Source organism: Triticum urartu, chromosome 3, assembly GCF_003073215.2.
Source record: "Triticum urartu cultivar G1812 chromosome 3, Tu2.1, whole genome shotgun sequence".
NCBI classification, from domain to species: domain Eukaryota; kingdom Viridiplantae; phylum Streptophyta; class Magnoliopsida; order Poales; family Poaceae; genus Triticum; species Triticum urartu.
The window spans coordinates 709,451,192-709,479,037 of NC_053024.1; the positions used below are offsets into that span (position 1 = coordinate 709,451,192).

At 43.6% G+C, this 27,846-nt stretch overlaps 1 protein-coding gene across 1 annotated transcript; it reads left to right on the plus strand.

Annotated features, from left to right (window-relative positions):
* LOC125547255 (putrescine hydroxycinnamoyltransferase 1-like) lies at nucleotides 1-27,846 on the plus strand. Its single transcript, XM_048711206.1, has 2 exons — nucleotides 1-79; nucleotides 26,213-27,846. The coding sequence occupies exons 1-2, from the start codon at nucleotides 1-3 to the stop codon at nucleotides 27,658-27,660; spliced, it is 1,527 nt and encodes a 508-aa protein (XP_048567163.1). The 3' UTR covers nucleotides 27,661-27,846.

The window sequence follows — 27,846 nt, forward strand, 5'->3', positions numbered from 1 at the left end:
ATGCCGACGGGGGCCGTCGGCATATATTTGGCCGTCGGCAACCCCAATTTTTCTGGTAGTGTTGTAAGAAAAAGGTCTCGTAAGTCTTGGGATGATAGGTTTGATTATGCATGCCTCATAGCCATGAAAAATCTAAAAACTTGGCCGTTCAGAAGAGACTCTAAAAACTTGGTCTTTTCTAACCCTAGTCACGTTTGGCGCACTGGGAAAAGAGACGATCCCAGTCGGGTTCATCGGCTACTCTCACTAACAGTATGGGTCCACAAGTCATATTCATCTCTCTTCTTCTTCCTCTATCCTCTCCTCTCACGATCCCCTTCCCCTCACCACTACCGACCCCTTTTTCCTCTCCTACGAGGCTGGCCGAGCTGAGCACTGGTTGGCGTCGACGGCTGCTGAGCCCGTCCGGCCGACGACTCGAAGCCGCGGCTGTTGGAGACCTTCAGACGGTGGGGCTGGACAGAGTGGTGGTGGCCGCCGGCGGTGTCTCGGCGGAGCGCGACGTGGACAGCAGGGCTCGCGCACGATGTGGCTGAGGCTGGGGGATCGCGGTGGCCGGCACACGGCTCGACCCCGGCAAGCACGGCGAAGTGCGGGCAGCCGGCCGGTGACGTGCGCAACCAGTGGGTCCGAGCTGTCAAGGCACGCGGTGGGCGGTGTTACCGGGCCGGCCTATCACGCAACACCCGCGACTCATGGCGTAGTCCAGGCTTGGCGCGGTGGCGACGACCGACACAGCTCGGCCAAGCGAGCTTGCCATCCAGCAAGGGGGCGTGGTTGTGGCGTCCAATCGATGACCGGTTGGAGCGGCGGTGCGCAGGCAAGCCTCGCGGACTGCCTGGCTGCGACCGACAGCGCGTAGCTGCGAGAAACAGTGCATGAAGCAAGTGGGGCTGGGCACGAAACGGAAGCATGGCGCCGTGGCTGCCAGCGAGCCGAGGCAAACGGCGGCATGATGATTAGCGAGCAATGCGGCGGCCAACGGCGGGATGGACGCATGGATGCGTACATGCATGTGTGTGCACAAACAGACGTGAGTGCATCCTGTAGGACGTCGTCTTGGCATGGCATGGCTTGATGGCGTTGACGACCGCCGCCTCCAGGTCATCTGGAATGGCATCGATGGCTGAGCCTACCGCGTCCGGCACACTCATCAGGTCGGGCTTGCCCAGGTGTTGCACACTGTTGAGGAGCTCGTCGGCGCTGCTGCCGGTCACCACTGCACGGCACCTGGTCGGTTGGGCCGTTGGGGCGCTACCGGTCACCTGCAATGCAGCTGGTCGATAGGGTATGCATATGATAGGTGGGCCCATGTAGTAAGTCACTGCAAAAATCAATCCTGGCTGGGATCGCACCTCTCCAATTACACCAAACAAGATTTTACTCATGCAGGGTTGGGATTGAGCGGGATCTTTAAATACAGAGTATCAACTTCAGGAATTTAAATATGAAGATTTATTTATGTCAGCCTCTACAATGTCAAGGTTTATTTCAGACTTCACTCAGTTGAATAGGGACGCCGCGGACGCGTTCATGTAAGCCGATCGAGCACCACATTTGCCCCAACAAAGTGCGCTTTGGAGAACCTACGGGCCTTCGTTATATTAGAAATTGTTTCAGCACTGACCCGTCAATACTTACCGGCTGTAAGCCACCCATCATTGATTACTATACTCAGTGACCGGTCGTTGTAAGAGGTCACTAATAAGAACCTGAACGCTCGACTAGATAATCATCGAGGGACTTTTGTGTGATAGTTCAGTGATGGCTAGTTCAGACCACTTTCTTATGGCCAAAAGTCACTGATGGTCCAGTGTTAGCCCCTAGTCAGTATTATTATTTACGTTAACCATTTATAATCTTTTTTTACGTCCAACACTTTGAAAAAAACATTAACAAATTTTGAGAACATTTTTAATTTGCAAAATAATGAAAAATTAAAGAAAAAGAAAATAAAAAGGGGAAATTAGAGCAGTCAAAATAATCCAAGAACCTTCTAGAAGGTTCCCTAAAGCAGTCAGGAAACTTCCATAACGTTCCTAAAATAGGTCATAATGGTTCGCTCGATCGTTTTCATAATGCGCCGGACCATCTTCTATGCTAATGATGTCTGCCCACAAGCGGCTGCATGGCTTCCGCCCTGGCTAAGGCTGTTTAATTAGGTTACAGACTATGTCGGAGGTTATTCCGGCGGTTCCCTTGGTAGGGTAACCCTTTGGGATGAGTAGATCGAAGAGGAAACATGAGACAAGATTTACCCAGAATCGGGTCCTGCTTACACTATTGGGAAATATCTTATAAGTAGGCTGAATTTAGTGCTAGGCAAGGACACGTACCCCCCACTGCTATTTTCAAAAGTAGCAGTGGTGGATAAAAGAGGTTGCTGGTAATTGCTATGTGGACAACAGTGACAGGCAAAAACAACGACCTACCCCTTGTAAACTTCTAAAATTTAACAGTGAGATAAAAGCAGTGATTTTTCTTTTTAAATAATAATTTTCTTTTATGAAATCTCTTTAGCTTCGCCTCTCCTTCCCTTGGTCACAAATTAATTTAATTAATGAATTTTAAAAATATTGAGGAATTTGAGAAAATCACAAATTAAATTTTCTTATGAATTAAAAAAAATCATGGATTTAAAAATGATCATGGATTTGAAAAAAAGTTCATAGATTTACAAAATGTTCACAAAATCAAGAAAAGATTATCAATTCAAAAGATGTCTATGAATTCAAAGAATATTGACAGATTCGAACAAGTTCGCGGATTACATAAAAATCATGAAGAAAAGAAAGAGAAAAATTTGTTCATGAATTCAAAATATATTTGAGCATTTTATTTTTTTCGGAAATTCTAAAAATATTCATAAATTTAAAAAAGTTTCATTAATTATAAAATCATTTGTGAATTTAAAAAATTCCATGGATTTGAATAGTTCAAATTTTTTTTTAAAAAATTATGGATTTGAAAATGAAAATGAACCGTTCATGGAAACTAGAGTTGCTGCAGTTTAATATTCCAAATTTAATTATACCCGGACTGAGGGCATCTCCAACACCAATCCCCAAACTGAACACTACATTTGTCCGCGGAGAGGGGGGACCCGTCCGTGGACATGCATGTAGGAGGCAACCATCCAAAGCTGTCTGCATATGTCCGGTTACATTTCAAACAAAATTTAACAAAAATGAACAAAACTTGAAGCAAACTAAAACAAACTAGGCGATATTCATTCATACTTGGATAATTTTTACAAAAAGCGGATACTCCCTCCGGTCCTTTTTACTCTGCATATAAGAATTGCGTGAAGTCAAACAACTCAAAGTTTGACCATATTTATATGAAAAAATATTAAAATCTACCATGCTAAAGTTATACAATATGAAACTTTAAGTCATGATGCATAAACTGGTATTGATTTCACATTGTGAATGTTGATATTTTTTTCTATAAAGTTGGTCAAATTTTACGAGGCTTGACTTCAGACAAATCTTATATGTGAACTAAAAAGGACCGGATATGGCCCATTAGGCCCACTAGGCCCATTAACTTTCCCGGAGGGTTCCGGTAGCCTCCCGGTACTCCGATAATTCCCCGAATTTCTTTGGAACCATTCCGATGTCCGTATATAACCTTCCAATATATCAATCTATACCTCTCGACCATATCGAGACTCCTCGTCATCTCCATGATCTCATCCGGGGACTCCGAACAAATTTCGGTCACCAAAACTCATAACTCATAATACAAATCGTCATCGAACGTTAAGCGTGCGGACTCTGCGGGTTCAAGAACTATGTAGACATGACCGAGACACATCTCCGGTCAATAACCAATAGCGGAACCTGGATGCTCATATTGATTCCTACATATTCAACAAAGACCTTTATCGGTCGAACCGCACAACAACATACGTCATTCCCCTTGTCATCGGTATGTTACTTGCCCGAGATTCGATCGTCTGTATCATCATACCTAGTTCAATCTCATTACCGCAAGTCTCTTTACTCGTTCCATAATGCATGATCACGCAACTAACTCATTAGTCCCATCGCTTGCAAGGCTTATAGTGATGTGCATTATCGAGAGGGCCCAGAGATACCTCTCCGATACACGGAGTGACAAATCCTAATCTTGATCTATGCCAACTCAACAAACACCTTCGGAGACACCTGTAGAGCATCTTTATAATCACCCAGTTATGTTGTGACGTTTGATAGCACACAAGGTGTTCCTCCGGTATTTAGGAGTTGCATAATCTCATAGTCAGAGGAATATGTATAAGTCATGAAGAAAGCAATAGCAATAAAACTAAACGATCATAATGCTAAGCTAACGGATGGGTCTTGTCCATCACACCATTCTCTAATGATGTGATCCCGTTCATCAAATGACAACACATGTCTATGGTCAGGAAACATAACCATCTTTGATTAACGAGCTAGTCTAGTAGAGGCATACTAGGGACACTCTATTTTGTCTATGTATTCACACATGTACTAAGTTTCCAGTTAATACAATTCTAGCATAAATAATAAATGTTTATCATGATATAAGGAAATATAAATAACAACTTTATTATTGCCTCTAGGGCATATTTCCTTCAGGAGGAGCGGTGGCCTTCCAGGGACCCGAGTGCCGGAGACCTCCCATGCTGAGGTCTGAGAAACGATTCACATGATTTCAAATAAGCAAAAACTGTTTGATCTGGTGAGTGTAGAAGATGATGAAAAATAAAAGAGAGCATATGAAAAAGGAACCCAAAGTTAAGCAACCTGTTGACACTTTGTTCTTGGCACGTAAGGAATCTTTCATATCCAAAACAAATACAAATAGTATGTTATCTTTTTTCATTCTTAGCAAAATGGTTGTTGCATTTTCCCATATAATCATGTCACATCATATTCAGTGACTTTAGTGAGTGTATGAACTACAAAAACCGTGGTGTGCTTTCGACTCAACTTCAATGAGTTCGAGTGTTTTTATCTCCTTTTCTCCTTCCTTTTGTTTTTACGGAGGCCTCAACTGGAGTACATGAGTAGATAAGAATATATTTTGTAGAGATAGTCATTTCTTTAGTTATGGGAGGGAAAATAGTGGATTAGTAGTAGGATTGCACTACTAGGGAAAAGCCTAGCGGTAGCACGGGTCTAAGGGCTATCAGTAGTGCGGGGCATCGCGCTACTGATATGGCGCTACAAGTAACGTTTAGCAGTAGCGCTGTTTGACATGCTCTACTGCTATACCAACTTAGCAGTAGCGCTTTCCAAACCAGCGCTACTGCTAAGTGCTTTAGCAGTAGTGTTTTCCTATCCAACGCTAAAGAGCACTACTACTACATTTTCTCATATATTTTTTTGTTGCGTATTTGCGGTGTTTTTGTACAGGTTTTATATAGTATTCTGATCATATCATAAACATGCAATATGCTCATCATATCATACACATAATAGTCTCGTCATATCATCCAACACAAATCATGTCGTCGCATCATAATCACGATATAGCTATACAAGTTACATGACATGTCTCATCATCATCTCATACATAATGTAGTACTTCTTGAGGTGTCGGTTCGTATTCCTCTCTCGCACTAGCGTGAACCTAAACTAACTACTGGTTGTCGCTCGGAACCGGTACACCTAGGCCTGACACTCCGGCCACTCATCATTGATGTCTACTACAAAACCTTCTTCTTGTAGACGTTGTTGGGCCTCCAAATGCAGAGGTTTGTAGGATAGTAGCAAATTTCACTCAAGTGGATGACCTAAGGTTTATCAATCTGTGGGAGGCGTAGGATGAAGATGGTCTCTTAAGCAACCCTGCAACCAAATAACAAAGAGTCTCTTGTGTCCCCAACACACCCAATATAATGGTAAATTGTATAGGTGCACTAGTTCGGCGAAGAGATGGTGATACAAGTGCAATATGGATAGTAGATAAATGTTTTTGTATTCTGAAAATATAAAAACAGCAAGGTAACTAATGATAAAAGTGAGCGTAAACGGTATTGCAATGCTAGGAAACAAGAACTAGGGCTCATACTTTCACTATTGCAAGTTCTCTCAACAATAATAACATAATTGGATCATATAACTATCCCTCAACATGCAACAAAGAGTCACTCCAAAGTCACTAATAGCGGAGAACAAACGAAGAGATTATTGTAGGGTACGAAACCACCTCAAAGTTATTCTTTCCGATCAATCCGTTGGGCTATTCCTATAAGTGTCACAAACAGCCCTAGAGTTCGTAGTAAAATAACACCTTAAGACGCAAATCAACCAAAACCCTAATGTCACCTAGATACTCCAATGTCACCTCAAGTATCCGTGGGTATGATTATACGATATGCATCAGACAATCTCGGATTCATCTATTCAACCAACAGAAAGAACTTCAAAGAGTGCCCCAAAGTTTCTACCGGAGAGTCAAGACGAAAACGTGTGCCAACCCGTATGCATAAGTTCACGAGGTCACGGAACTCGCAAGTTGATCACCAAAACATACATCAAGTGGATCACGTGATATCCCATTGTCACCACAGATAAGCACATGCAAGACATACATCAAGTGTTCTCAAATCCTTAAAGACTCAATCCGAGAAGATAACTTGAAAGGGAAAATTCAATTCATCACAAGAGAGTAGAGGGGGAGAAACATCATAAGATCCAACTATAATAGCAAAGCTCACGATACATCAAGATCGTACCACCTCAAGAACACGAGAGAGAGAGAGATCAAACACATAACTAACGGTACATACCCTCAGCCCCGAGGGAGAACTACTCCCTCCTCGTCATGGAGAGTGTCGGGATGATGAAGATGGCCATCGGAGAGGGATTCCCCCCTCAGGCAGGGTGCCGGAACGGGTCTAGATTGGTTTTCGGTGGTTACGGAGGCTTCTGGCGGCGGAACTCCTGATCTAGGTTTCTTTCTGGGAGTTTTGGGTTATATAAGAGGTGTTGGAGTCGAGAACAAGGCAGGGGGGTCTCCGGGCTGTCCACGAGGCAGGGGGGTGCACCCACACCCTCGTGGGCACCCCGAGACTCTTCTGGCCCAATTCCTCTACTTGCTAGCCTTCTTCTGGTCCAAAAATAAGTTCCGTGAAGTTTCAGGTCAATTGGACTCCGTTTGTTTTTCCTTTTCTATGATACTCAAAAACAACGAAGAAACAGAAACTGGCACTGGGCTCTAGGTTAATAGGTTAGTCCCAAAAATCATATAAAATAGCTTATAAATGCATATGAAACATCCAAGGTTGATAATATAATAGCATCAAAAATTATAGTTACGTTGGAGACGTATCAAGCATCCCCAAGCTTAATTCCTGCTCGTCCTCGAGTAGGTAAATGATAAAAACAGAATTTTTGATGTGGAATGCTTTCTAGCATGTTCTCCAATGTATTTTTCTCTATTGTTGCATGAATGTTCAGATCCGAAAGATTCAAAATAAAAGTTTATTGTTGACATAAAAATAGCAATACTCCAAGTATGCTAATCAAGCAATTATGTCTTATCAAAATAACATAGCCAAAGAAAACTTATCCCTACAAAATCATATAGTTTGGCCATGCTTCATTTTTGTCACACAAAATGCTCTCATCATGCACAACCCCGATGACAAGCCAAGCAATTGTTTCATACTTAGCCTTTTCAAACTCTTTCAACTTTTACGCAATATATGAGCGCGAGCCATGGATATAGCACTATGGGTGGAATAGAATATGATGATTGATGTTGTGTGAGAAGACAAAAAGGGAGAAAGTCTCACATTGACGCGGCTAAACAATGGGCTATGGAGATGCCCACCGATTGATGTCAATGCAAGGAGTAGGGATTGCCATGCAACGGATGCACTAGAGCTATAAATATATGAAAGCTCATCAAAGAAACTAAGTGGGTGTGCATCCAACTTGCTTGCTCACGAAGACCTAAGGCATTTGAGGAAGCCCATCACTGGAATATACAAGCCAAGTTCTATAATGAAAAATTCCCACTAGTATATGAAAGTGACAAAATAAGAGACTCTCTATCATGAAGATCATGGTGCTACTTTGAAGCACAAGTGTGGAAAAAGGATAGTAACATTGTCCCTTCTCTCTTTTTTTCTCTTCTTTTTTTGTTTGAGCCTTCTTTTCCTTTTTTATGGCCTCTTTATTTATTTTTATTTTTTTATTTTTCGCCGGAGTTGTTGGAAATATGCTCTAGAGGCAATAATAAAATGGTTATTATTGTATTTCTTTGTTCATGATAATTGTCTATTGTTCATGCTATAATTGTGTTATCCGAAAATCGTAATACATGTGTGAATACATAGACCACAACACGTCCCTAGTGAGCCTCTAGTTGACTAGCTCGTTGATCAAAAGATAGTCATGGTTTCCTGACTATGGACATTGGATGTCATTGATAACTGGATCACATCATTAGGAGAATGATGTGATGGACAAGACCCAATCCTAAGCATAGCTCAAAGATCATGTAGTTCGTTTGCTGTAGCTTTTCCGAATGTCAATTATCATTTCCTTAGACCATGAGATTGTGCAACTCCCGGATACCGTAGGAGTGCCTTGGGTGTGCCAAACGTCACAACGTAACTGGGTGACTATAAAGGTACATTACAGGTATCTCCGAAAGTGTCTGTTGGGTTGGCACGAATCAAGACTCGGATTTCTCACTCTGTATGACGGAGAGGTATCTCTGGGCCCACTCGGTAATGCATCATCATAATGAGATCAATGTGACAAAGTGGTTGATCACGGGATCATGCATTACGGCACGAGTAAACTGACTTGCCGGTAACGAGATTGAACTAGGTATTGGGATACCGACGATCGAGTCTCGGGAAAGTAACGTACCGATTTACAAAGGGAATTGTATACGGATTGATTGAATCCTCGACATCGTGGTTCATCCGATGAGATCATCGTGAAGCATGTGGGAGCCAACATGGGTATCCAGATCCCGCTGTTGGTTATTGACCGGAGAGGCATCTCGGTCATGTCTACATGTCTCCCGAACCCGTAGGGTCTACACACTTAAGGTTTGGTGACGCTAGGGTTGTTGAGATATTAGCATACGGTAACCCGAAAGTTGTTCGGAGTTCCGGATGAGATCCCGGACGTCACGAGGAGTTCCGGAATGGTCCGGAGGTGAAGATTTATATATAGGAAGTCAAGTTTCGGCCATCGGGAAAGTTTCAGGGGTAATCGGTATTGTACTGGGACCACCGAAAGGGTCCCGGGGGTCCACCGGGTGGGGCCACCTATCCCGGAGGGCCCCATGGGCTGAAGTGGGAGGGGAACCAGCCCCTAGTGGGCTGGTGCACCCCCCTTGGGCCTCCCCCTGTGCCTAGGGTTGGAAACCCTAGGGGTGGGGGGCGCCACCCTTGCCTTGGGGGGCAAGGCACCCCTTGGCCGCCGCCCCCCTAGGAGATTGGATATCCTAGGCCCCCCCCCTAGGCACCCTATATATAGTGGGGGGAGGGAGGGCAGCCGCACCCAAGCCCCTGGCCTCTCCCTCTCCCTCCCGTGACACTCCTCCGTCTCCCTGCGCTTGGCGAAGCCCTGCCGAGATCACCGTTGCTTCCACCACCACGCCGTCGTGCTGCTGGATCTTGATCAACCTCTCCTTCCCCCTTGCTGGATCAAGTTGGAGGAGACGTCTTCCCAACCGTACGTGTGTTGAACGCGGAGGTGTCGTCTGTTCGGCACTTGGTCATCGGTGATTTGGATCACGTCGAGTACGACTCCATCAACCCCGTTCTCTTGAACGCTTCCGCGCGCGATATACATGGGTATGTAGATGCACTCCTCTCTCCCTCGTTGCTAGATGACTCCATAGATTGATCTTGGTGATGCGTAGAAAATTTTAAAATTCTTCTACGTTCCCCAACAGTGGCATCATGAGCTAGGTCTATGCGTAGTTACTATGCACGAGTAGAACACAAAGCAGTTGTGGGCGTCGATATTGTCAATTTGCTTGCCGTTACTAGTCTTATCTTGATTCGGCGGCATCGTGGGATGAAGCGGCCCGGACCGACCTTACACGTATGCTTACGTGAGACTGGTTCCACCGACTGACATGCACTAGTTGCATAAGGTGGCTGGCGGGTGTCTGTCTCTCCCACTTTAGTTGGATCGGATTCGATGAACAGGGTCCTCATGAAGGGTAAATAGAAATTGGCAATTTACGTTGTGGTTTTGGCGTAGGTAAGAAACGTTCTTGCTAGAAACCTATAGCAGCCACGTAAAAACTTGCAACAACAATTAGAGGACGTCTAACTTGTTTTTGCAGCAAGTGTTTTGTGATGTGATATGGCCGAAGGATGTGATGAATGATATATGTGATGTATGAGATGATCATGTTCTTGTAATAGGAATCACGACTTGCATGTCGATGAGTATGACAACCGGCAGGAGCCATAGGAGTTGTCTTTATTTATTTATGACCTGCGTGTCAACATAAATTTCATGTAATTACTTTACTTTATTGCTAAAGCGTTAGCCATAGTAGTAGAAGTAATAGATGACGAGACAACTTCAAGAAGACACGATGATGGAGATCATGATGATGGAGATCATGGTGTCATGCCGGTGACAACGATGATCATGGAGCCCCGAATATGGGGATCAAAAGGAGCAAATGATATTGGCCATATCATGTCACTATTTGATTGCATGTGATGTTTATCATGTTTTACATCTTATTTGCTTAGAACGGCGGTAGCTTAAATAAGATGATCCCTCGTAATAATTTCAAGAAAGTGTTCCCCCTAACTGTGCATCGTTGCGAAGGTTCGTTGTTTCGAAGCACCACATGATGATCGGGTGTGATAGATTCTAACATTCGAATACAACGGATGTAAGCCAGATTTACACACGCAATACACTTAGGTTGACTTGACGAGCCTAGCATGTACAGACATGGCCTCGGAACACAGAAGACCGAAAGGTCGAGCATGAGTCGTATAGGAGATACGATCAACATGAAGATGTTCACCGATGTTGGCTAGTCCGTCTCACGTGATGATCGGACACGGCCTAGTTAACTCGGATCATGTTTCACTTAGATGACTGGAGGGATGTCTATCTGAGTGGGAGTTCATTGAGTAATTTGATTAGATGAACTTAATTATCATGAACTTAGTCTAAAATCTTTACAATATGTCTTGTAGATCAAATGGCCTACGTTGTCCTCAACTTCAACGCGTTCCTAGAGAAAACCAAGCTGAAAGACGATGGCAGCAACTATACGGACTGGGTCCGGAACCTGAGGATCATCCTCATAGCTGCCAAGAAAGATTATGTCCTAGAAGCACCGCTAGGTGACGCACCTATCCCAGAAAACCAAGACGTTATGAACGCTTGGCAGTCACGTGCTGATGATTACTCCCTCGTTCAGTGCGGCATGCTTTACAGCTTAGAACTGGGGCTCCAAAAGCGTTTTGAGAGACACGGAGCATATGAGATGTTTGAATAGCTGAAAATGGTTTTTCAAGCTCATGCCCGGGTCGAGAGATATGAAGTCTACAACAAGTTCTTCAGCTGTAAGATGGAGGAAAATAGTTCTGTCAGTGAACACATACTCAAAATGTCTGGGTTGCATAACCGCTTGACTCAGCTGGGAGTTAATCTCCCGGATGACGCGGTCATTGACATGATCCTTCAGTCGCTTCCACCAAGCTACAAGAGCTTTGTGATGAACTTCAATATGCAGGGGATGGAAAAGACCATTCCTGAGGTGTATTCAATGCTGAAATCAGCAGAGGTGGAAATCAAAAAGGAACATCAAGTGTTGATGGTGAATAAAACCACTAAGTTCAAGAAAGGCAAGGGTAAGAAGAACTTCAAGAAGGACGGCAAGGGAGTTGCCGCGCCCGGTAAGAAAGCTGCCGGGAAGAAGCCAAAGAATGGACCCAAGCCCGAGACTGAGTGTTTTTATTGCAAGGGAAGTGGTCACTGGAAGCGGAACTGCCCCAAATACTTAGCGGACAAGAAGGCCGGCAACACTAAAGGTATATGTGATATACATGTAATTGATGTGTACCTTACCAGTACTCGTAGTAGCTCCTGGGTATTTGATACCGGTGCGGTTGCTCACATTTGTAACTCAAAGCAGGAGCTGTGGAATAAGCGGAGACTGGCGAAGGACGAGGTGACGATGCGCGTCGGGAATGGTTCCAAGGTCGATGTGATCGCCGTCGGCACGCTGCCTCTACATTTACCTACGGGATTAGTTTTAAACCTCAATAATTGTTATTTAGTGCCTGCTTTGAGCATGAACATTGTATCAGGATCTCGTTTAATTCGAGATGGCTACTCATTTAAATCCGAGAATAATGGTTGTTCTATTTATATGAGAGATATGTTTTATGGTCATGCTCCGATGGTGAATGGTTTATTCTTAATGAATCTCGAGCGTAGTGCTACACATATTCATAGTGTGAATACCAAAGGATGTAAGGTTGATAATGATAGTCCCACATACTTGTGGCACTGCCGCCTTGGTCACATAGGTATCAAACGCATGAAGAAGCTCCATGCAGATGGACTTTTAGAGTCTCTTGATTACGAATCATTTGTCACGTGCGAACCATGCCTCATGGGTAAAATGACCAAGACTCCATTCTCAGGAACAATGGAGCGAGCAACCAACTTATTGGAAATCATACATACTGATGTGTGCGGTCCAATGAGTGTTGAGGCTCGCGGTGGCTATCGTTATGTTCTCACCCTCACTGATGACTTGAGTAGATATGGGTATGTCTACTTAATGAAACACAAGTCTGAGACCTTTGAAAAGTTCAAGGAATTTCAGAGTGAGGTTGAGAATCAACGTGACAAGAAAATCAAGTTCTTGCGATCAGATCGTGGGGGAGAATACTTGAGTCACGAATTTGGCACACACTTAAGAAAATGTGGAATAGTTTCACAACTCACGCCGCCTGGAACACCTCAGCGTAATGGTGTGTCCGAACGTCGTAATCGCACTCTATTGGATATGGTGCGATCTATGATGTCTCTTACCGATTTACCGCTGTCATTTTGGGGCTATGCTTTAGAGACTGCCGCATTCAATTTAAATAGGGCTCCGTCGAAATCCGTTGAGATGACACCGTATGTATTATGGTTTGGGAAGAAACCTAAGCTATCGTTTCTAAAAGTTTGGGGATGCGATGCTTATGTCAAGAAACTTCAACCTGAAAAGCTCGAACCCAAGTCAGAAAAATGCGTCTTCATAGGATACCCTAAAGAAACTGTTGGGTATACCTTCTACCTCAGATCCGAAGGCAAGATCTTTGTTGCCAAGAATGGGTCCTTTCTAGAGAAAGAGTTTCTATCGAAAGAAATAAGTGGGAGGAAAGTAGAACTTGATGAAGTATTACCTCTTGAACCGGTAAGTGGCGCAGCTCAAGAAAATGTTCCTGAGGTGCCTGCACCGACCAGAGAAGAAGTTAATGATGATGATCATGAAGCTTCAGATCAAGTTACTACTGAACTTCGTAGGTCCACGAGGACACGTTCCGCACCAGAGTGGTACGGCAACCCTGTCTTGGAAATCATGTTGTTAGACAACGGTGAAGCTTCGAACTATGAAGAAGCGATGGCGGGCCCGGATTCCGACAAATGGCTGGAAGCCATGAAATCCGAGATAGGATCCATGTATGAAAACGAAGTATGGACTTTGACTGACTTGCCCGATGATCGGCGAGCCATAGAAAATAAATGGATCTTTAAGAAGAAGACAGACGCGGATGGTAATGTGACCATCTATAAAGCTCGGCTTGTCGCTAAGGGTTATCGACAAGTTCAAGGGGTTGACTACGATGAGACTTTCTCACCCGTAGCGAAGCTGAAGTCCGTCCGAATCATGTTAGCAATTGTTGCATTCTATGATTATGAGATATGGCAAATGGACGTCAAAACGGCATTCCTTAATGGTTTCCTTAAGGAAGAATTGTATATGATGCAGCCGGAAGGTTTTGTCGATCCTAAGAATGCTGACAAGGTGTGCAAGCTCCAACGCTCATTTTATGGGCTGGTGCAAGCATCTCGGAGTTGGAACATTCGTTTTGATGAGATGATCAAAGCGTTTGGGTTTACGCAGACTTATGGAGAAGCCTGCATTTACAAGAAAGTGAGTGGGAGCTCTGTAGCATTTCTCATATTGTATGTGGATGACATACTGTTGATGGGAAATGATATAGAATTCTTGGAAAGCATAAAGGCCTACTTGAACAAGTGTTTTTCAATGAAGGACCTTGGAGGCTGCTTACATATTAGGCATCAAAATCTATAGAGATAGATCGAGACGCCTCATTGGTCTTTCACAGAGTACGTACCTTGACAAGATATTGAAGAAGTTCAAAATGGATCAGTCAAAGAAGGGGTTCTTGCCTGTATTGCAAGGTACGAGATTGAGCACGGCTCAATGCCCGACCACGGCAGAAGATAGAGAAAAGATGAGTGTCGTCCCCTATGCCTCGGCCATAGGGTCTATCATGTATGCTATCCTGTGTACCAGACCTGATGTAAACCTTGCCGTAAGTTTGGTAGGAAGGTACCAAAGTAATCCCAGCATAGAACACTGGACAGCGGTCAAGAATATCCTGAAGTACCTGAAAAGGACTAAGGACATGTTTCTCGTGTATGGAGGTGACGAAGAGCTCGTCGTAAAGGGTTACGTCGATGCTAGCTTCGACACAGATCTGGATGACTCTAAGTCACAAACCGGATACATGTATATTTTGAATGGTGGGGTAGTAAGCTGGTGCAGTTGCAAGCAAAGCGTTGTGGCGGGATCTACATGTGAAGCGGAGTACATGGCAGCCTCGGAGGCAGCACAAGAAGCAGTCTGGGTGAAGGAGTTCATTACCGACCTAGGAGTCATACCCAATGTGTCAGGCCCGACGACTCTCTTCTGTGACAACACTGGAGCTATTGCCCTTGCCAAGGAGCCCAGGTTTCACAGGAAGACCAGGCATATCAAGCGTCGCTTCAACTCCATTCGTGAAAGTGTTCAAAATGGAGACATAGAGATTTGTAAAGTACATACGGACCTGAATGTGGTAGATCCGTTGACTAAACCTCTCCCTAGAGCAAAACATGATCAACACCAGAACTGCATGGGTGTTCGATTCATCACAATGTAACTAGAATATTGACTCTAGTGCAAGTGGGAGACTGTTGGAAATATGCCCTAGAGGCAATAATAAATTGGTTATTATTATATTTCTTTGTTCATGATAATTGTATATTGTTCATGCTATAATTGTGTTATCCGGAAATCGTAATACATGTGTGAATACATAGACCACAACACGTCCCTAATGAGCCTCTAGTTGACTAGCTCGTTGATCAAAAGATAGTCATGGTTTCCTGACTATGGACATTGGATGTTATTGATAATGGGATCACATCATTAGGAGAATGATGTGATGGACAAGACCCAATCCTAAGCATAGCTCAAAGATCATGTAGTTCGTTTTCTGTAGCTTTTCCGAATGTCAAGTATCATTTCCTTAGACCATGAGATTGTGCAACTCCCGGATACCATAGGAGTGCCTTGGGTGTGCCAAACGTCACAACGTAACTGGGTGAATATAAAGGTACATTACAGGTATCTCCGAAAGTGTCTGTTGGGTTGGCACGAATCAAGACTGGGATTTGTCACTCCGTATGACGGAGAGGTATCTCTGGGCCCACTCGGTAATGCATCATCATAATGAGCTCAATGTGACCAAGTGGTTGATCACGGGATCATGCATTACGGCACGAGTAAAGTGACTTGCTGGTAACGAGATTGAACTAGGTATTGGGAAACCGACGATCGAGTCTCGGGCAAGTAACGTATCGATTGACAAAGGGAATTGTATACGAATTGATTGAATCCTCGACATCGTGGTTCATCCGATGAGATCATCGTGAAGCATGTGGGAGCCAACATGGGTATCAAGATCCCGCTGTTGGTTATTGACCGGAGAGGCGTCTCGGTCATGTCTGCATGTCTCCCGAACCCGTAGGGTCTACACACTTAAGGTTCGGTGACGCTAGGGTTGTTGAGATATTAGCATACAGTAACCAGAAAGTTGTTTGGAGTCCCGGATGAGATCCCGGACGTCATGAGGATTTCCGGAATGGTCCGGAGGTGAAGATTTATATATAGGAAGTCAAGTTTCGGCCATCGGGAAAGTTTCGGGGATAATCGGTATTGTACCGGGACCACCGGAAGTGTCCCGGGGGTCCACTGGGTGGGGCCACCTATCCCGGAGGGCCCCATGGGCTGAAGTGGGAGGGGAACCAGCCCCTAGTGGGCTGGTGCGCCCCCCTTGGGCCTCCCCCTGCGCCTAGGGTTGGAAACCCTAGGGGTGAGGGGCGCCACCCTTGCCTTGGGGGGCAAGGCACCCCTTGGCCGCCGCCCCCCAGGAGATTGGATCTCCTAGGGCCGGCACCCCCCTAGGAACCCTATATATGGTGGGGGGGAGGGAGGGCAGCCGCACCCAAGCCCCTGGCCTCTCCCTCTCCCTCCCGTGACACTCCTCCGTCTCCCTGCGCTTGGCGAAGCCCTGCCGAGATCACCGTTGCTTCCACCACCACACCGTCGTGCTGCTGGATCTTCATCAACCTCTCCTTCCCCCTTGCTGGATCAAGTTGGAGGAGACGTCTTCCCAACCGTACGTGTGTTGAACGCGGAGGTGCCGTCCGTTCGGCACTTGGTCATCGGTGATTTGGATCACGTCGAGTACGACTCCATCAACCCCGTTCTCTTGAACGCTTCCGCGCGCGATCTACAAGGGTATGTAGATGCACTCCTCTCTCCCTCATTGCTAGATGACTCCATAGATTGATCTTGGTGATGCGTAGAAAATTTTAAAATTCTTCTACGTTCCCCAACAGGAGTCTCATCCCGACTTGTGGGGGAATCATAGTCTCCATCATCCTTTCCTCACATGGGACAATGCTCTAATGATGATAATCACAATTTTATTTACTTACAACTCGATACTTAGAAAAAAATATGACTCTATGTGAATGCCTTCGGCGATGTACCGGGATTGCGATGAATCAAGAGTGACATGTATGAAAAATTAAGCATGGTGGCTTTGCCACAAATACGATGTCAACTACATGATCATGCAAAGCAATATGACAATGATGATGTGTGTCATAATAAATGGAACGGTGGAAAGTTACATGGCAATATATCTCAGAATGGCTATGGAAATGACATAATAGGTAGTTATGCTGGCTGTTTTGAGAAAGATATAAGGAGGCTTATGTGTGATAGAGCGTATCATATCACGGGGTTTGGATGCACCAGCGAAGTTTGCACCAACTCTCAAGGTGAGAAAGGGCAATGTACCGAAGAGGCTAGCAATGATGGAAGGGTGAGAGTGTGTATAATCCATGGACTCAACATTATTCATAAAGAACTCACATACTTATTGCAAAAATCTACAAGTCATCAAAACCAAGCACTACGCGCATGCTCCTAGGGGGATAGATTGGTAGGAAAAGACCATCGCCCGTCCCCGACCGTCACTCATAAGGAAAGCACTCAAAGAACACCCCATGCTTTAAATTTGTCACACAACATTTACCATACGTGCATGCTATGAGACTTGCCAACTTCAACACAAGTATTCATCAATTTAACAATTACTCAACTAGCACACCTCTAAAATTACCACCTTTATATCTCAAAACAACTATCAAGCATCCAACTTCTCTTAGCATTTAAAATTTATAACCAAAGTAAATTACCATGCTGTTCTAAAGGACTCTCAAAATGATATAAGTGAAGCATGAGAGATCAATTATTTCTATAAAATAGAACCACCGCCGTGCTCTAAAAGATATAAGCGAAGCACTAGAGCAAATGATAAACTACTCCGAAAGATATAAGTGAAGATCAATGAGTAGTCGAATAATTATGCAACTATGTGAAGACTCTCTAACATTTAATAATTTCAGATCTTGGTATTTTATTCAAACAGCAAGCAAAACAAAATAAAATAAAACGACGCTCCAAGCAAAACACATATCATGTGGTGAATAAAAATATAGCTCCAAGTAAAGTTATCGATGAACGAAGATGAAAGAGGGGATGCCTTCCGGGGCATCCCCAAGCTTAGGCTCTTGGTTGTCCTTGAATATTACCTTGGGGTGCCTTGGGCATCCCCAAGCTTAGGCTCTTGCCACTCCTTATTCCATAGTCCATCGAATCTTTACCCAAAATTTGAAAACTTCACAAGATAAAACTTAACCGAAAACTCGTAAGCTCCGTTAGTATAATAAAATAAATCACCACTTAGGTACTGTTGTGAACTCATTCTAAATTCATATTGGTGTAATATCTACTGTATTCCAACTCATCTATGGTTCATACCCTCCGATACTACTCATAGATTCATCAAAATAAGCAAACAACACATAGAAAACAGAATCTGTCAAAAACAGAACAGTCTGTAGTAATCTGGATCAAACGTATACTTATGGAACCCCAAAAATTAGAAAATAAATTGCTGGACGTGAGAAATTTATCTATTAATCATCTGAAAAAAGAATCAACTAATTAGCACTCTCTAGTAAAACATAGCAGCAAATCTCATGAGCGCTAAAGTTTCTGTTTTTACAACAAGATCGCAAAGACTTTCCCCAAGTGTTCCCAAAGGTTCTACTTGGCACGAACACTAATTAAAACATAAAAAATCAATCATAACAGAGGCTAGATAAATTATTTATTACTAAACAGTAACAAAAATCAAGGAACAAAAATAAAAATTGGGTTGCCTCCCAACAAGTGCTATCGTTTAACGTCCCTAGCTAGGCATGATGATTTCAATGATGCTCACATAAAAAAAAGAATTGTAACATAAAGAGAGCATCATGAAGAATATGACTAGCACATTTAAGTCTAACCCACTTCCTATGCATAGGGATTTTGTGAGCAAACAACTTGTGGGAACCATAATCAACTAGCATAGGAGGGCAAAACAAGCATAACTTCAAAACTTTAAGCACATAGAGAGGAAACTTGATATTATTGCAATTCCTACAAGCATATGTTCCTCCCTCATAGTAATTTTCAGTAGCATCATGAATGAATTCAACAATATAACCAGCACATAAAGCATTCTTTTCATGATCTACAAGCATAGAAAATTTACTACTCTCCCCATAAGCAAAATTCTTCTCATTCAGAATAGTGGGAGTATCATAAGAAACTCGAATACTATAAATTGTTTCCACATTAAAAGAGTAATGTTCGGGAAAAGGGTAATCATAATCATGAAAAGTTTTATAAATATAATCATCACTACTTTTTATAGCATAAGTGTCATCACAATAATCATCATAGGTTGCAACTTTGTTCTCATCATAACCAATTGAAACCTCTTCCAAGATAGTGGAATCATTACTAAATAAAGTCATGACCTCTCCAAATCCACTTTCATAATTATCACAATAAGATTCAACATCCTCCAAAATAGTGGTATCACTACTTCCTAAAGTTGACACTCTTCCAAACCCACTTTCATCAATATAATCATCATAAGTAGCAGGCATGCTATCATCGTAATAAATTTGCATATCAAAACTTGTGATACTACAAATATCATCTTCATTAAACATAGCATCCCCAAGCTTGGGACTAACATTAATTGCAGCAAATTCATTTTCAAACATGTCATTCTCATCAAACATAGCATCCCCAAACTTGGGCCTTTTCATATGATAAGCATAATCACTCTCATCATTAATAGTATGGATAGCACCAATAGTATAACAATTATCATCATCACAATGGGTAATAGGAGCAACATCATTTGGGAGGATTACCTTATTACCTTTGCTTCTCCGTCTTTTCTTTTTCTTCTTCACATCATGTGTGGGTTTAATCCTCTTTTTGGAGCTCGTTATTAATGAGATTGGTTGAATAGAAGGCTCCTCCTCGTTACCTGATTCATCATAAGAAATAATAGGAGGATATTGGGAAGTCTCTTCCCTTTCATTATTATTCTCTTCATCATCTATTTGTTTTCTTGTCTTTATGTAATTGGCAACATAAGGATTTTCAATGCAATTCACCGCACAATACACATAAATTTCCTCTAGATCAAAATTGAGAACTTTATCAAGGGAAAATTCTGGAATATCCTTAGTTATACATTTCATTTCTTCATAACCCAGAAGCAAACTAATTTCATTATGATGCGCAAGGGAAATCAAGTCATCACAATTTTTGGACATGATTCGATCATGAAACAATTTGCATTGAATATTTAAATGATCATGTTCATTGCAAAGTTCACAAGGATGGCAAAGAAATTTTAAATCTTCAGCACAAGCATCTAGCCTTTCTTGCAACCATTTAGTTTCTAAATACTTATGCCTCTTGCAAAATCTATCTTCCTTATTTGGTGTGTAGTTGCAAACTCTATGCACTCCATAAAAATTGACATGCTTATATGAGAAATTTTCATCATGACTAGTGCAATCATCATTAGTACTATGGATATTCAAAGAGTTCATACTAACAACATTGCAATCATGCTCAACATTCAAAGATTTAGTGCCAAACATTTTAATGCATTCTTCTTCTAGCATTTTGGCACAATTATCGGAATCCTTATTTTCACGAAAGATATTAAAAAGATGAAGGATATGAGGTACTCTCAATTCCATTTTTTAGTTTTCTTTTATAGAATAAACTAGTGATAAAATAAGAAACAAAAAGATTCGATTGCAAGATCTAAAGATATACCTTCAAGCACTCACCTCCCCGGCAACGACGCCAGAAAAGATCTTGATGTCTAATACACAACCTTCTTCTTGTAGACGTTGTTGGGCCTCCAAGTGCAGAGGTTTGTAGGACAGTAGCAAATTTCCCTCAAGTGGATAACCTAAGGTTTACCAATCCGTCGGAGGCGTAGGATGAAGATGGTCTCTCTCAAGCAACCCTGCAACCAAATAACAAAGAGTCTCTTGTGTCCCCAACACACCCAATACAATGGTAAATTGTATAGGTGCACTAGTTCGGCGAAGAGATGGTGATACAAGTGCAATATGGATAGTAGATAAAGGTTTTTGTATTCCGAAAATATAAAAACAGCAAGGTAACTAATGATAAAAGTGAGCATAAACGGTATCGCAATGCTAGGAAACAAGGCCTAGGGTTCATACTTTCACTAGTGCAAGTTCTCTCAACAATAATAACATAATTGGATCATATAACATTCTCTCAACATGCAACAAAGAGTCACTCCAAAGTCACTAATAGTGAAGAACAAACAAAGAGATTATTGTAGGGTATGAAACCACCTCAAAGTTATTCTTTCCGATCAATCCGTTGGGCTATTCCTATAAGTGTCACAAACAGCCCTAGAGTTCGTAGTAAAATAACACCTTAAGACGCAAATCAACCAAAACCCTAATGTCACCTAGATACTCCAATGTCACCTCAAGTATCCGTGGGTATGATTACACGATATGCATCACACAATCCCATATTCATCTATTCAACCAACATAAAGAACTTCAAAGAGTGCTCCAAAGTTTCTACCGGAGAGTCAAGACGAAAACGTGTGCCAACCCGTATGCATAAGTTCACGAGGTCACGGAACTCGCAAGTTGATCACCAAAACATACATCAAGTGGATCACGTGATATCCCATTGTCACCACAGATAAGCACATGCAAGACATACATCAAATGTTCTCAAATCCTTAAAGACTCAATCCGAGAAGATAACTTCAAAGGGAAAACTCAATTCATCACAAGAGAGCAGAGGGGGAGAAACATCATAAGATCCAACTATAATAGCAAAGCTCGCGATACATCAAGATCGTACCACCTCAAGAACACAAGAGAGAGAGAGAGAGAGAGAGAGAGAGATCAAACACATAGCTACTGGTACATACCCTCAGCCTCGATGGAGAACTACTCCCTCCTCGTCATGGAGAGCGTCGGGATGATGAAGATGGCCATCGGAGAGGGATTCCCCCCTCCGGCAGGGTGTTGGAACGGGTCTAGATTGGTTTTCGGTGGCTACAGAGGTTTCTGGCGGCGGAACTCCCGATCTAGGTTTCTTTCTGAAAGTTTTGGGTTATATAAGAGGTGTTGGAGTCGGGAACAAGGCAGGGGGGTCTCCGGGCTGTCCACGAGGCAGGGGGCGCGCCCGGGGGAGTGGGCGCCCCCCACCCTCGTGGGCAGCCCGAGACTCTTATGGCCCAATTCTTCTACTTCCTGGCCTTCTTCTGATCCAAAAATAAGTTCCGTAAAGTTTCAGGTCAATTGGACTCCGTTTGGTTTTCCTTTTCTGCGATACTCAAAAACAACGAAAAAACAGAAACTGACACTGGGCTCTAGGTTAATAGTTAGTCCCAAAAATCATATAAAATAGCATATAAATGCATATAAAACATCCAAGGTTGATAATATAATAGCATCAAAAATTATAGATACGTTGGAGACGTATCAGTCGTATACTCCTGGCGTGGCACTTCTTTGCCATCGACGATCTATGCACCTGCATTGTCACATGAGTCGATGATATGCAACATATATGTGCAACTACTAAGTAGCAGTAGCGCTATGTTGTAACCAGTGCTACTGCTATTTTTTTGTGTATAAGGTTTTTTCTAGTAGTATTGCGTCTTAGGTTTTCCGTTAGGGGATGACCATGTCTTATGCGGCTGTGGCTTCTATTTTTATAGTTGGTAAACAAATGTGGGCCTAGCTTGGAGCAATGTTTTTCACAATTGAGTAAAATTTCAAATTATATGGGTCGATGTACAATGTAGTAACTCGGTACCACAAGATTAACAACTCCTGCTTTTTACTAACGGAAAATTCCAAGGGAGCCCATCTCTAGTTAGTATAGAGGTATAGATATTACACAATGTCTATTACTAATGTCCTGAGGATGCAATGCATAAGTTCTTAGTTTTTTTTTTGCACTGAACTTAAGCATAAGTTATATTCTGTTTTGCAAAAATTAAGACACTAGCAAATTTCTAACTAAAATGAGTATAACACATATGTATACCTAGCTCAAATAAATTTGAATTTGAAATACATTTAAAAGTTTTGAGCGGTAACCGCTTGATATTTTTTGGTAACCACGGTATTTTTTTGGGATTTGGTAGCCAATACCTTGCATGGGATGTGGTGGGGTGGCCTTGGGGGTGGCGCTGCACCACGTACCCATCGATGCTATAAGCGCAGACCACTTCATATACACCTAAATTTATGTTTTATTTTGCCATTGCCATTGCCATTTTTACAATTTTTATTTGCCACGCCAAATTTTACTTCATTTCCATGGCAATTCTACCCTTCATATACATGGGAATTTTACTTGGCCATGGCATATTAACTTCACATCCACGGCAAATTTTACTTTTCATTGCTTCATTGGAAGTTCTGCTTTTATGCACCATGGTAAATTAACTTTATGAAGCACGACAATTAATTTTCATCGCTTATGGGAAGTTTTGTTTTTTATAAACCATGGCAAATTTCACTAAACAATCCATGTTATCTTCTTTTGTTCTCCATGACGACAATTTTATTTTCCTTTATTTTTTGAGCCATGACAATTTTTCATAGCTTGGTAAAGAACAACTAGTTTTGCCATGGCAAAACTAGTTTGTAACTAGAACATGGCAAATTTATTACATATACCATGGAAAATTTAGTATTTGACCATGGCAAATTTAGTTAATGGATCACGATACATTTAATAATTGACCATGGCAAATTTAGTTTATGGATCATGGAAAATTTTGTTATTGACCATGGTAAAATTAGTAACTGACCATGGCAAAAAAATGACTGATCATAAAAAATATTATGCCATGTTAATTACCATGTTTTTTTCATGTCATTTTTTGAATTTTTGTTTTGTTTCACAAAGAAAACCATCTAGTTTTGCCATAGATATTTGTGTTATTAGTTCAAAAATGGCATAGGCTTTGAAATATGTTTGCCTGGATCAAACAAGGTAGAGGTGGTAGGTCCGGTGTGGCCTGGCATATCATTGTTTCTGCCAGGTTATCTTTTTCCGAAATCACTAATTAAGGAGTACTCGTTGCAAAGAACACTTCACTTTCCCAGGTCGTGCCAAGTGACGCACATACAGCACGCCACTTGTCGCAACCTGGGAGTTTTCCCTTTTTCCGTAGATCCGTTTATTCAAAACGTTTTATCTCTTAAACCGTGCGTCCAAATCTCGAACCGTTTTCACCATTGGATTCCTCGCGTCGAGTTCTTCAAAACTAGATCCCATGTTGATAGGTTTTGACGAACTTTTTTTTCACGAAAAAACCGGGCGAAAAAACCGAACCGGGAGCACGGTTATTTTCCCTTTCCGAAAGAGGCACGCCCGTGCCTCTCGCGAAATCACAACCGTGCCTCTCGTGGAAGCAAAACCGTGACTCTCGTGGAAGGAAAAAAACAGAAAACGCGTTTTTTTCGTTTTCGAGAGGCACGACCGTGACTCTCGCGAAAGCACAACCGTGCCTCTCGCGGAAGCAAAACCGTGACTCTCGTGAAAAAGAAAACAGAAAACGCGTATTTTTTTCCCTTTCCGAGAGGCACGGCCGTGACTTTCCGTAAGCACAACCATACCTCTCGCGGAAGCAAAACCGTGACTTTCACAAAAGAAAAAAAACAGAAAACGCATTTTGTTTTTTCCTTTCCGAGAGGCACGGCCGTGACTCTCGCAAAAGCATAACCGTGCCTCTCGCGAAAGAAAAACCGTGACTCTCGCAAAAGAAAAAAAACAGAAAACGCGTTTTTTTCGTTTCCAAAAGGCACGGCCGTGACTCTCGATAAAGCACAACCGTGCCTCTCGCGGAAGAAAAACCGTGACTTTTGCGAAAGGAAAAAAAAAGAAAATGCGTTTTTTCGCGCAAATTTTTATTTTTGTTTTTTTTATCGAAAAGCTAAGAAAGACCGGGGGAAAACCAAAACATGGAAAAACCCGGAAAAAACCGTTTAAAAAGCCGAAAACGCGTGTGGAAAAATAAAAAAACAAAATCCGAAGGAAGCGTCCAGAGCGCGACACGTGACGAATGGCTGAGAGCGCGCCAAGTGGCGCTGATCGTTGCGAGGCTCCTGAAGGAGCGCTCGTTAACTAGTTGCTCCCATCTTTTTCTTTTCTTTTTTCTCATTGATTTTTGGTTTTTGGACTTCTTTCCGTGCAACAGTAGGCAACTGGGTTGTGCCTGGCTTTTTTTTTCTTATTTGGGCTAACTGCTCCTGTGCTAGATGGGCCAGCAGGAAATCGTTCGACCTGGGATGCTTTCCATATCCAACGAAATCGTTCGATCCGTCCCCATGTGCTGGCGTGAAAATGCTAGACCTACATACTGTTGCTACGCAACCTATGTAAACTTCCTTTCCCTCCGACTAAACATCCCCCTGATTTTCAGGTGGACCCCAGCCCTCTCTAATGTCCAATTAAAACCTGCCAAATCATTCCATACGTAAGTTGTGTAACAACTCCTTCGTAGATGTAGCATTGCTCGTGCTGGCGAACGTCTTCATTCGGTCCGGGGAGCTCCCAGATCAAATGTTTGGGAGATACGGAAAGGTGTAACAGCTCCTGGGTGCCTAGGCACCCTCTATGAACAGTAAATTAAAAAAAATAAAAAAATCTGAAACTTTGCAACGCTGAAGATGGTCAAACTTTGTAGGTTCTTGAAAGTTTTCATGTCAAAATGTCATGTAGAGAAAGATGTACAAACGAGTTTCAGATTTAAGTCTAAAAGTACTCGAAACTTTAAGCACTAAAATTTTTTTTCGCGTTAGAACTCGAATAGTTTTTTGGAATAGAAACTTGCAAGCACCTACAAAGTTCGATCATCTTTTATGTTGCAAAGTTTCAAAAAAATTAAAAAAAACTACTTTTTTTATTTTACCGTTCATAGAGGGTGCCTAGGCACCTTGGGGCTGAAAACCCATTATCTTGGGAGATATTAGGGTCCCATTAATATTTTAAGGGTCTGTCTAGAACACTACTAAATGTGATATAGTTATGTCACAACTAAACTATTGTCCACTCTGTTTGTGGTCTATTTTTTTCCTTTTTTTTTTGTTTCTTGTTGCTGCATTATATATTTGTGGGAAGTTGGATGTGACATCCTTAAAAAACATCTAGATGTGAATTAGACAAACTGATATTTTAAACATAATTTCAGTACAGGCTATTATTTTGTTCGGTCGTAAGGCTATAAAAGGGGAGTGTGAGAGCAAGAGTAGTCGACCCGTGTCTCTTCCTCTTGTAAGTTTCTCAGTTCTCACACAACCAGCTGAGCTCAGCAGAAGGAAAATGGGTGTGGTGGATCAACAGGAGGTGGAGGTGGTGGAGTCGTGCATGGTGAAGCCGAGCGAGGAGACGCCTAGCCATGGACTCTGGCTCTCCCAACTCGACCTCAAAATGGTCAACAGAGGCCACACGCCGAACGTATACTTCTACAGTCCGGACTCCGGCGACGTCGACAACTTCTTCGACGTGGCCAGGCTGAAGGCGGCGATGGCCAAGGCTCTCGTGCCCTTCTACCCTCTCGCCGGCCGTTTGGGCGCGGACGGCGACGGCCGGCCAGAGATCGACTGTGCCGGCCAGGGCGTGCTCTTCGTCGTCGCTCGGTCGGACCTCACCGTCGACGGCTTCGTGGACTTCCAGCCGTCGCCGGAACTAAGGAGGCTCTTTGTTCCCCGCGTGGAGGACTCGCCGTCCATCATGTGCGCCATCCAGGTGACCTTCATGGGATGCGGCGGGGTGGCCTTGGGGACGGCGCTGCACCACGTAGCCATCGACGCCGTAAGCGCAGTCCACTTCTTCCAGACGTGGTCCGGCTTCTGCAGGGACGGCGACGCGGCGGCGGCGGTGCTGGAGCTCCCATGCCACGACCGCACCCTCCTCTGTGCGCGCTCCCCACCCGTCGTCCACCCCGACGCCCTCACTGTGTTCTCCTGTCCGAAGCTGAGCCTAGCAGTATCTGCCGAGCCGTCGGGGGCCGTGGTCAACAAGATCTTCGTCCTCTCCAAGGACCAGGTCGCCGCACTCAAGCGTGCCTGCACCAGCGGCGGCGACGGCGGCCGCGTGAGCACGTTCTGCGCCGTGAGCGCCCAAGTGTGGAGGTCATTCTGCACCGCCGGCCGGCTACCGACGGACGCCACGACACGCCTCACCTTCCCGGCCAACATCCGGGGCGCCCTGCGGCCGCCGCTCCCGGCCCGCTACTTCGGGAACGGGATCATCGTCCTGGGCGCCGCTGGCAAGGTGCGGGACATCGAGTCGGAGGAGCTGGGCTCCGTCGCCCACCGTATCAGCGGCGCCGTCCGCAGGATGGATGACGAGCTGGTGCGTTCGGCGATCGACTACCTCGAGATACACGGCAGCAAGCAGCCCCCGAGCAGCATGCCGGAGACGGAGCTGAGGGTGGTGAGCTGGCTGGGCATGCCGGTATACGACACGGATTTCGGGTGGGGGAAGCCCCTGGTGATGCACCGCGCCGTGCAGCAGCGCGCCGGGATGGTCTACCTCATGGACGGCGTCAGCGGGAGCGGCGGCGTGCGCATCCTCGTGTCTACGGAGGCTGCGATTCTAAACGACTTTCAGCACCTGCTATATGCCAACTTCTAGTTCTCTATGCTTTCAGAACCCTTCGGTATCACATGTCTGTATGTTTCCTATGCTTCCCCAAGCCTTGCTCAATGCCAACTTCTGGATTTAATTTTGTTTTTCATATTGATCGATGTATTTTTATTATGTTTCGGATGCTTCATGCTTCTTGTGATGAAGTTTTATAATAAATATTTGTTTTTTCTA

Coding starts and splice junctions, on each gene's coding strand:
- LOC125547255 (XM_048711206.1), top strand. CDS start 1: ATGCCGACGGGGGCCGTCGGCATATATTTGGCCGTCGGCAACCCCAAT. Junction 80..26,212: donor TGTTGTAAGAAAAAGGTCTC/GTAAGTCTTGGG, acceptor ACATAATTTCAG/TACAGGCTATTATTTTGTTC.